We start from the raw sequence: 10,699 nt of genomic DNA on the forward strand, positions 1-10,699 counted from the left end.
CAATAAATACGATTGATGATGATAATAATGGCATTTGTTAAGCGCTTACTACATGCAAAGCACTGTTCTAAGCGCTGGGGAGGTTACAAGGTGATCAGTTGTCCGCCAGGAAACAATAATAATAATAATAATAATAATGGCATTTGTTAAGCGCTTACTACGTGCAAAGCACTGTTCTAAGTGCTGGGGAGGTTACAAGGTGATCAGTTGCCTGCCGGGAAACAATACCAATAATAATAATAATAATGGCATTTGTTAAGCGCTTACTATGTGCAAAGCTCTGTTCTAAGCGCTGGGGAGGTTACAAGGTGATCAGTTGTCTGCCGGGAAACAATACCAATAATAATAATAATGATGGCATTTGTTAAGCGCTTACTATGTGCAAAGCACTGTTCTAAGCGCTGGGGAGGTTACAAGGTGATCAGTTGTCCGCCGGGAAACAATAATAATAATAATGATGGCGTTTGTTAAGCGCTTACTACGTGCAAAGCACTGTTCTAAGCGCTGGGGAGGTTACAGGGTGATCAGTTGTCTGCCGGGAAACAATAATAATAATAATAATGATGGCATTTGTTAAGCGCTTACTATGTGCTAAGCCCTGGGGAGGTTACAAGCTGATCAGGTGCCTGCCGGGAAACAATACCAATAATAATAATAATAATAATGGCATTTGTTAAGCGCTTACTACGTGCAAAGCACTGTTCTAAGCGCTGGAGAGGTTACAAGTTGATCAGTTGTCCACCGGGAAACACAGTGTTCTGCACACAGTAACTGCCCAATACAGCACTCTGCATACATTCGGCACCCAGTTCAGCACTTTGAACCCAGTAGGTGCCCAATTCAGTGCTCTGCGTATAGTAGGTGCCCAGTAGAGCACTCTGCCATCCGCAGGTGCCGCACACAACGTCCTACACACAGGAGGTGCCTAGGAAATACCACTGGTTGACTGATGGGCACTCCAGGCTGATTTAGCACACAGCATCATCTCACTTGATAAAAATAAGGCAGCAGGTTTTTTAATAGACTGAATGACTTCAGGTTTATATTTAACCGGAGCGGCGTGGGGCTATTGCTGGTTTTCAGAGTATTTTCGGAATCTGAGCTGCAAGCACTTGCATGTGTTAACGGCATCCCTACCCTTGCCCCAGCCTGGCCGGGGTGGGGCCGGGCCCCCCCCAACTCTACTCCCTACTGCTCTCCATGCCTCCCCCCCCGGCCCAACTTCTTCCCTCAAAGAGCAGCGGGTTAGATTCCCTGGCCGACTCTGCAGGCTCCCGTTTCGGCTCAAATCCCGAAGCATCGATTTCCGGAGGGGCTGCCCGTTTGCCCGGTGACTCCCGCTCCTCTCTGGTATAGCCTAAGGCCCTGGCCAGGCAGATGGCAGAAACTGGGGAGGAGGGAATCGCCCCCCTGTCCCCACCCCGGACAAGGGTCTGGCTGTGGGGGCAATGGGTTTGGTGTCCCCCAAGGTCCACTTATGGGGGCAGTGAGGCCAGTCCCCCTCCAGGTTCTGGCAATGGGGGCGATGGGGCCTGTGCCCCCCCAGGTTACAGCAGTGGGGGCAATGGTGCCAATGTCCCCCGGGTTCCGGCGGTGGGGGTGATGGGAGCCTGTGTCCCCGGGCCAGGGCGATGGGGGCTGGTGTCCCCAGGGTCCAGCATTGGGGGCAATGGGGCCGCTATCCCCCCCCCCAGGTTCCAGCAATGAGAATGATGGGGCTGGTGCCCCACTGGGTGCCGGGACTGAAAGCGCTCAATAAATAGGATTGAGTGAATGAAAGCAATGGGGGCCAGCGTCCCCAGGTTCCAGCAGTAGGGGCATTGGGGGCCGGTATCTCTGGGCCCGGGTGAGGGTGGCCTGTGTCCCCGGCAGTGGGGACGATAGGGGCTGGTGTCCCTGGGTCCCGGCGATGGGGGCAGGTGACCCCAAGTCCCAGCAATGGGGGCTGGTATCCCCGGGGTGCAGAACTGGGAGGCAGTCGGGGCCAGTGTCCAGCTGTGGGGATGAAGTCATCGACTCCCCCACAACTGTGGCCAGTGTCCAGCCTCTCTCCCCCTTGTTCCTGACCAGATCCAGTAGCTTCTGAGCAGGGCCAAAGGAGCCCAAGTCGGGTGGCGGCCTGCTTTGTTCCGTCCATCCCGTCTAACCCCAGCCCAGCCTCAAAGTGAACCGCAGCCCCTGTGGGTGGAACTTGGTGACAGGAGAGGAGGAGTCCTAAAGTCAGACACCCTCCCCAATTGTGCTTCTTCAAAACATACCTTCTCCAGGAAGCCTTCCTAGATTAACAATCAATCAACCAATCGTATTTATTGAGCGCTTACTGTGTGCAGAGCACTGTACTAAGCACTTGGGAAGTACAAGTTGGCAACATATAGAGACGGTCCCTACCCAATAGTGGGCTCACAGTCTAGGAGGGGGAGACGGAGAATGAAACACAACATTAACAAAATAAATAGAATAGATATGTACAAGTAAAATAAATAAAGAGTAATAAATACGTACAAACATATATACAGGTGCTGTGGGGAAGGGAAGGAGGTAAGGCGGGGGAGAGGGACCTCTCCAGCACCCTCTGGGGTCATCTCCATCCCTCCTACAACCTCCAGATATCAGGGAATATCTTTGTGCGGTCACCTTGTAGGTTTCGGTCTTCCATTCATTAATTCTCATTTCTTGACCGCTTACTGTGTGCAGAGCGCCGTACTGAGATCTTGGGAGAGTACAGTGCCAAAATGAACAGACGCATTCCCTGCCCCAAGTGAGCTTTATCTTTAGGCCGGCATCCAGCATGGTGCTCTGCTCACGGCAGGCGCCCAGCCCAGTATTCTGCCAAAGCAGCGGGCACCCAGGGCAGTGCTCTGCACACAGCAGGCATCCAGCACAGCGCTCTGCACACAGCACGCGCCTCTTACAGTGGTGTGCGTTGGCCGGGGGCTCTCAGGGTTGGTGGACGAGGGGCCCAAGACAATAGGGCAGGGGCGGCCCGAGCCCTAAGCTCCGGTCCCATCCACGACACCCGTCGGGGGGCCCGAGTGGGTCAGCTCTGCCCGCTGCAGACCCCCCCCCCCCCGCCCTGCCGGCCAGCCCCCCACCCGAGTACCTGAGCAGGATTCGATTTCATGTCAGCAGCCCTCCCCAGCCTTCCCAAAATAAGCCTCCACGGGCAGCCATCGCGGGGAAAGCGAGGAGCCGATATTTTTAGGGCCGGTGATTGCGACCACGTGCCCGGCCGGGGGGGAGGCGGACGGTCCCAGCCAGAGGCTGCTCCCGGCCATGGCCCACGGAGCCGGGGTCCCGACTACCTTCCCGGCGCTGCTGGTCCTGGGCCTGCTGGCCAGCACGGCGGGCGCCCGGGCGCCGGGAGGCCGGCCGGCCCTGGCAGCCGGGCCTGGGGCCGGGCTGGCCGGGGGCCGCGGCTGGGAGAGAGACTACTGGACAGGGGTGCGGAGGCGGCGGAGGCTGTACTGCGGCGTGGGCATCGGCTTCCACCTCCAGGTCCACCCAGACGGACGGGTCAGCGGGACCCACCACGAGAGTCCCTACAGTGAGTGCGGGCGGGCTGCGGCCTGGGGGCTCTGGGGTGGAGGAAGGGGAGCAGGTGCTGGGCTGGGGGAGGGCAGAGGAGCGGGAAGCAGGCGATGGGTTGGGAGGGACACGGGTGCAGTCACGAAATGGGGGAGGGCAGAGGAGTGGGGAGTGGGCCAGGGGCTGGAGGGACGTGGGCGAGTGGGAATGGGATGAGGGAAGGCAGAGTGGGGAATGGACATTGGGCTGGAGGGGCACGGGGTGTTGGGATGGGAGGGAAGGAGAGCAGGCACTAGGCTGGAAGGGTGTGCAGGCTTGGGATGGGGAGACCCTCTGGAGGGGTGGGGGGATGAGAGAGTGGGCCCACAACGATGGGTCTCCTGATCCCTTGACCCCTCCTGGTCCAGGAGGCTGTGTGGCCCCAACAGCACTCGTTTGTGGGAGGCTCCCGCTGCCTGTCACAGACCCCCAGGGACCCCAGATTGGGCTGACCATATCCAAGATACCAGTTTAGACCCGGCCAATTCCAACTCCACCTGGCGCTGCTGGAGAGCAAGGCTGAGGGGACCCCGCCGGCCCTCAGCCTTTCCTCCTCTCCAACGCTCCCCGCTTTCCTTAGGACATCCTGGATTCAGCACTTGCTGGATGCCGAGCCCCACTCTCAGGCTCGGGGGGATGCTGTCAGACGCGGCTCCCGCCCCACATGGGGCTTGCAAACGAGAGGGAGGGAGAGAGGGCGGGGGTCTGATCCCCAGGAAACCAAGGCCCAGAAAGGTCCAGTGACTTGGTGGAGGTCACACTGTCAGGCAGGGGGAAGCGCCAGGACTCCAACCCAGCTCTCCTGACCCTCGACCCTGCACCGTCCACTAGGCCACATTGCCTCCTGGCGTAAGTGAGGGGGAGCCAGCCAGGCCGTCCGGGGGCTGGGGCCTGGGCGGCAGAAGCCCTCGTGAGTGGATGCCCCTGGCATGGACGGGCCCCACGGGGCTCACACTCCAGCCCTTTCTGTGGCCAGGCCTGCTGGAGATTTCGGCGGTCGAGCGAGGTGTGGTCAGCCTGTATGGAGTGGAAAGTCTCCTGTTTGTCGCCATGGACAAGAGAGGGCGATTGTACGGCTCGGTGAGCACCGCTTCCCCTTCCCTCTCCCTTCTGTTTCCCCCTCCCCCGGCTCCTCCTCCCTCCTTCGTCCTGCACCCCTACAGCAAATGGCCTGAGAGAAGCAGGGGCGAGGTCAGGGGCTGGTGGGGGGGCGGGGTTGTGGCTGGCAAGAGGTTCCCCCCTGGGTGGGATGCGAGGGCAGGGAATTCTGCACTCTCCGCTGACCCTCTGCCTCATCCCCCCATCCCCTCCCAGCTGGCTCACTCTAGTACTGTGGACCCTCATTCTCGTCCCATCTGGTGAGGTCCCGCTATCCCCCTCAGCGGCTGGCCAAAGCCAACTTCCTGAGCGGCAGGCCCGGTCACCCGGAGCCAGGCCGGGGACTGGGCCCTGGGCCCTTGTAGTAACTGCGAAGGAGCTGGGGTTATTAACTTAGAGGAGAAAAGGATAAGGGTTGAGGGGTACCCATCGCAGACTCCTTCCAGTGGAGGAAAAGTACCCCATCTCTGCCAGGGTCGAGAAAGGGGAGGCAGGCTGGAGACAGCAGTACAAAGGATTTAGAGGAGACCCCAGGAAGCGCTTCCTGCCAGACAGCAAGGAAGGAACGGAGGGAGGTCCCAGGATCCTTTTTCTTGAGCGGTCTGCCAAGAAGAGGGAAAGCCAGGACTCAATAAGTCTGGGGGGCTTGGGGTTGGAACCCCCTGGAAACAGGGGGCTCTGAAGGACTCTTGGAGCCTGAGGGCTGTGCTGAGCACTTTGCTGACTGCAGGGACTGAGTGGACTGACCCGCTTCGGTGGCAAGGCAGAGGGTGATGGGGCCGGGGGGAGGCGACTCAGAGAAGGAGGAGATCGAGGGAGGAGAGTTTGCACAGGGGCAGAACCGGGGGGTCGAACCGAGGGTCCCGCGGGGAGGGGAGTCAGTGAGAGCCTCGGAGCACTTCAGTAAATTCCTGGAAAACCAGGGAGACACCCGATACCCCTCCCCTCCCTCTCGCCGAACCCCTTGGTGCTATGCAGCAAATGGTATGTTGCGCGGGTTCCCGCCCCCACCACACCCCCAGAGCCCCCCCCCCCCCCCCCCCCAGGGGCTGGAAGGATGTCAAGTGGCCCCACTCCCCAGGCCTAATTTGTAGCTATTCCCCGTGTGCCCCTGCGGGCATAGCGAGGAGCAGATGGGTTTACGTTGCAGCGTGGTGGATTTAGGCTAGATTTAGGGCTGGCGGCGAGGGCCGGCCGGGAGGCCTCAGAGGGGAAGGCGGAGCGGGCCTGGAGGCCTCAGAGGGGGAAGGCTGCGAGGGTTGGCCTTCTCTGGAAGTCTCAGGGCCGCCGCTGACCCTTCCCCTATGTGGGTGCCCCCACCGGCCCGCCGGGCCTGACCGGAAAGCCCCCCCAAGCCCAGGAGGCGGTCGGGGAGCGCTCGGCCCCCGAGAGCTGAATGCACGTTATTATAGAGAAGCAGCGGGGCTTAGTGGCAAGAGCCCGGGCTTGGGGGTCAGAGGTTGTGGGTTCTAATCTAATCCCGGCTCCACCACTTGTGAGCTGGGTGATTTAGGGCAAGTCACTTAACTTCTCTGTGCCTCAGTTACCTCATATGTAAAATGGGGATTAAAACTGTGAGCCCCACGTGGGACAACCTGATTACCTTGTAGCTACCCCAGCGGTTAGAACAGTGCTTGGCACGGTGAGCGCTTGACAAATACCATCATTATTACTATTATTATTATTATTATTGTCCGGGACTTCTCATTATCCACGCCGGCCCCTCAGCCCTGATAAGAATTGTCTGTGAGGCGGCTCCCCCGTTGGAAAGGCGGGCGGAGAGTTGATAATAATAAGGATGGTATTCGTTAAGCCCTTACGATGTGCCAAGCACTGTCTTAAGCGGTGGGGTAGATACAAGGTGATCAGGTTGTCCCACATGGGGCTCACAGTCTTAATCCCCATTTTACAGATGAGGTCACTGAGGCCCAGAGAATAATAATAATAATAATGATGGCATTTTATTAAGCGCTTCCTATATGCAAAGCACTGTTCTAAGCGCGGGGGAGGTTACAAGGTGATCAGGTTGTCCCACAGGGGGCTCACAGTCTTAATCCCCATTTTACAGATGAGGGAACTGAGGCCCAGAGAAGTGAAGTGACTTGCCCAAGGTCACCCAGGAGACAGGTGGCGGAGCCGGGATTAGAACCCACGTCCTCTGACTCCCGAGCCTGGGCTCTTGCCACTAAGCCACGCTACTTCTCCCCCCCGGGCCCCAACCAGGAGCAGCGTGCAGGGAGGCCCCGCCCGTCCTTACTGATTTATTGGGCACGAACTTGTTGATGTGTGACAGGAAGTGCGGCATCCAACGTGGCAACAGGTGGCCTCCGCCGCAGCTCCAGCAAGCGAGGGGCGGGGGGCGGGGGCCGGGGGGTCTCCCCCGCCTTGCCATGCCCCAAGCTTGCCCAGACCAGGCGGCACCAGCTGCCGCTGCTGAGAGCCACCCAGTCCTCGTGGAACCTGCCACGCTTTTGTGCCGCCTTGGGGCCGGCCAGGGCCCGCACGCTCCCTCGGCCAGGCTCGGGGTGTGGGCTCGGCACAGACCGAGCGAGGCCCGCTGAGGGCAGGGCTCTGTACTGAGCGCTTCGGGGCGCACGTTGCCTGCCCCCAAGGCGCTTCCACACGGGTGACAAGGTATCCGCACCAGCCAATTGGTGGTGCCCGCAGTGGGAAACCAGCAGGAAGCCGGTCCACTCGAGACGCCCCTTGTTTCTCTCCCCCGCCGCTGTCCCCAGGCCGGGTTCCAGGAAGAGTGCAAGTTCCGGGAGACCCTCCTGCCCAACCACTACAACGCCTACGAGTCCAGCCCGCACCGGGGCAGCTTCATCGCCCTCAGCAAGCGCGGCCGGCCCAAGCGCGGGACCAAGGTGTCTCCTGCCATGACCGTCACGCACTTTCTGCCCCGGCTCTGAGGCCATGGGGGCCGGGAGGGGACGGGACCTTGAGGACTTTTTCACGCCCATTGACCCGTCCGGCTCCGGCCCCCCACCCACGGTTTTCCTTTCCTCGCCAGGCGGGTACCGGTAATCAAAGCCCCTCCCCTTTGTGACCTTTCCACTCCCCCCTCCCCGCTGCCTCCGGAGCGCCCAGTGGGACCGGAGCCCAGCCGGACCCCGAGGAGGAGCGGGATGAGGAGGGAGTGGTGTGTGCTGACTGTGGGGCGGGTGGAGGCGTCCATACGTTGAGTTCTATAAGCTTAGATGAAAGAGTTAAGACCCCCCCCCCCCCCCCCCCTCACATACACACACAGAGCACGTAGGTCAGACTTTATTTCTGTGGTCCCTGCGGTAGGCCGACCATCGTGAAGCAGAACGGTGGTTCCCCTGGCCGCCCTGAGGCCCCGGATTCTGTGCTGAGTTGGACTCTGGGAGGCTCAGTTTCACTGCTGCTTGGACTGACGTGTTGGCCGACTGGGTGGGCTTCCCCGAGTCCAGAGGGGCTGGGTGAAGGGGCAGACTCGAAGAGACCCAGATCTCCCCACATATCCCCCACTTCTCTGCCAGAGGTGTCCTGAACGTAGCGGGATGGACCTAATGGACCCCTCCGCCCCTGCTAGAGGCCCCTTACCCTAAGAAGGCGCAAGTACATTAAGCTCCTCCCCCCCAGTCTCCTCCGGCAGTCCTGCCACTCCTCGGCCCACTGTCACTTACTGTGGACACAGAGGTAGTACTTTTCCTTAGTTACAGTATAAATTCAGCCCTTACAATGTGCCAAGCTCTGTGCTAAGCTCCCAGGTCCACCTAGGCAGATCGGCTCTCTGGAGTTCAGCCCAGACCTGCCCCTCTCTTCTCTGGACAACGGACTTACTCCGTCCGCCCGCCGGGATCGCCCCCCCCATTTCCCTCACCATAGTCTCCGTGGTGGTCCACAGGACAGAGCTGCAGTCCACTCTCCCACTGCTCCCCTTAGCCCCTGCCTCCGCCCTCACCCATTGCATAGGGGGATAAGCCGAGGCAGGGAGCCGCATCAGGGCCCGTGGGCCCGTGTTTTGTGGGGCGGCAGAGATGCCCACGGAGCCGCCCCAGAGGGTTGCAGGCTCGGGTCTTGCTGCTGCCGGGCGAAATGCAGCTTTGCCCTCTGCCCCCTCGGAACTGGCTGCTGGAGCCAGGGTGTGGACCCCCACCTCAGGACATGGGCCCAGAGTAGGTACCCTGACTTCTCTTCCCTCAGGACAACCCCCAACCTTCCACCTCTGAGCTGCCAGCCAATACCTCATCGCTCCTTGGATTCCAGCGTCTCCCCCAGCACCCCCATCCCTCCGACCCCCCTTCCCCGGGTCTCCCCGGCAGGTGCCAGCCTGCCACACTAGGGCTGTTGTCTTTCCCGGGAAATATGGGGACTCGGAGGCTCAGCCCCACTCCTCTTTGTAAACAGATGCAACCCTTTTATTTTTTTATACGTATGTGCTGTGCACAGACCGTTCAACCGACAGGTGTAAAATAAAAGTCCCTTTTTCTACGTTCCCCCTGGGAGTTTTCAGCCCAGAGCTGCCCGGATGGAAATGGGGCTCAGGTTTCTGAGGGGAGGGGGCTTCTTCTCTGAGGAAAAGCAGGGCAGTTTGGGTCTTTACCTCCCTGGGGGTGGGGGGAGGAGGGAGTGGCCCACTGATGATGTTCCCATTTTCGAAATGGGGAAAGTGAGGCCTAGGAAGGGATAGCAAGCAGCCCTAGATTGCACAGCACAGTGGGGGCAGAGGTCAAAGCAGTGTGTGGAGATCCAGTGCCAGCTTCCAAAGCAGCACGTTCAACGTGGGGAGCGGGTCTGCAGGGTTGGAAACCCAGGATGCCAGAGCTCAGACCACCTGGTCTCTGTGGAAGCGGGGGTCTGCAGAACAGGCTCCCAGCCCCTCAGCCTGAGCCTGGCCCTCCCCCTTAATGATTGGTTGTCTGCCTCCTTCGGGATAGTTCTCCTTGAAAGGGAACTATCTGGGACCCCTCTTTCAAGGGCAAGAGACTACTTTCTGGGCTCCCAGCTGATGCTATGCACACCAATAGCCCTCTGTGCTCTAAAAATTCCAGCTAAGTGCTCAGCCAGGAGAGGGAGGAGATAGAGAAGCGTGGAGGGACACAGCAGGGAGCGGGGGGGTGGGGGTGCGGGATAGTGAGAGAACATGAGATGAGGGACATGATGAGGTGGAGGAAAAGGGAGGAACGGAATGGGGAGATGGAGAGGAAAAAGGAGGGATGTAGCAGGGAGGGGGGATGTGAAGGAGAGGGGAGGGATGTCCCCTCACGGCCCCTTTGCCCCAGTGGATTTTCTGGGAAGTCACCATCAGCTCGGCCCTTCCCGGCTCTGGACGAGGGCCGGAAGCTGACCGCTCCCTGTCATTACTGGGAAGCCCCGGCTCTCTGATCCTGGTCCGGCCCAGGAGTGCGTGTACCGGGATGAGGAAGGAGACGGGAAGGTGCCCAGTGCTGCCCAGGGTGGGCACCGGTGAGCTCAAGGACTGGGTTATACGATCCCGGCCCGGAGCCTCAAAGGCACCCACGCCCACTCCTGACCCAGCCTGCCCAGCTGCTCCATTGGCTCCCGGAGAACAGAACGGCTCCAACTGAGACTGATCTGCCCCCACCGGGGATCCATCTGGGTTGAACGTACACTGTTGTGCCTCAGGAGCCCAGATGGACAAGGTGGTCTCCCTGGGGGTGGAGAGCTGGGCCGGAGAGCTGCTCATCTGACAGATGAGAGTGTGGCCCCAATCTGTCCCACCCAGGAAAGATTTTGAATTTGGCGGTGTTTTTATGTCCATCTGTAAATCCTTTATTTTTGAATTATGTAGAAATAGTTGGTGGGGGGGAGGGGGGGCAGCATGGCCCAGTGGAAAGAGCTTGGGGTGGGGAGTCAGGAGGACCAGGTGCAAGTCTTGGTTCTGCCACTGACCTTGAGTGATAATAATAATAATAGTGGTATTTGTTAAGCATTTACTGTGTGCCAACAAGTGAATCAGTTTGGGCACGGCCCCATCCCCCATGGGACTCGTAGTCTAAGTAGAAGAGGGAAGAGGTCTTTAATTATGAGACGCAGCGTGGCTCGGTGG

The 10,699-nt window shown here is 59.6% G+C and overlaps 1 protein-coding gene across 1 annotated transcript; it reads left to right on the plus strand.

The window, feature by feature from the left end:
- The first annotated feature begins 3,099 nt into the window (after positions 1 to 3,099).
- On the plus strand, positions 3,100 to 7,934 carry FGF6 (fibroblast growth factor 6). Its single transcript, XM_038767903.1, has 3 exons — positions 3,100 to 3,544; positions 4,541 to 4,644; positions 7,398 to 7,934. The coding sequence occupies exons 1-3, from the start codon at positions 3,274 to 3,276 to the stop codon at positions 7,572 to 7,574; spliced, it is 552 nt and encodes a 183-aa protein (XP_038623831.1). The 5' UTR covers positions 3,100 to 3,273; the 3' UTR covers positions 7,575 to 7,934.
- The last annotated feature ends 2,765 nt before the right edge of the window (positions 7,935 to 10,699 follow it).

This window comes from Tachyglossus aculeatus, chromosome 27 (assembly GCF_015852505.1).
Source record: "Tachyglossus aculeatus isolate mTacAcu1 chromosome 27, mTacAcu1.pri, whole genome shotgun sequence".
In the NCBI taxonomy this organism is placed as follows: domain Eukaryota; kingdom Metazoa; phylum Chordata; class Mammalia; order Monotremata; family Tachyglossidae; genus Tachyglossus; species Tachyglossus aculeatus.

Bases quoted from the DNA above. Each gene is read 5' to 3' on its own strand.
- FGF6 (XM_038767903.1), top strand. From the start codon at position 3,274: ATGGCCCACGGAGCCGGGGTCCCGACTACCTTCCCGGCGCTGCTGGTC. The intron at 3,545-4,540 runs GTGAGTGCGGGC...TTCTGTGGCCAG, and splicing joins CCACCACGAGAGTCCCTACA to GCCTGCTGGAGATTTCGGCG. The intron at 4,645-7,397 runs GTGAGCACCGCT...CGCTGTCCCCAG, and splicing joins GAGGGCGATTGTACGGCTCG to GCCGGGTTCCAGGAAGAGTG.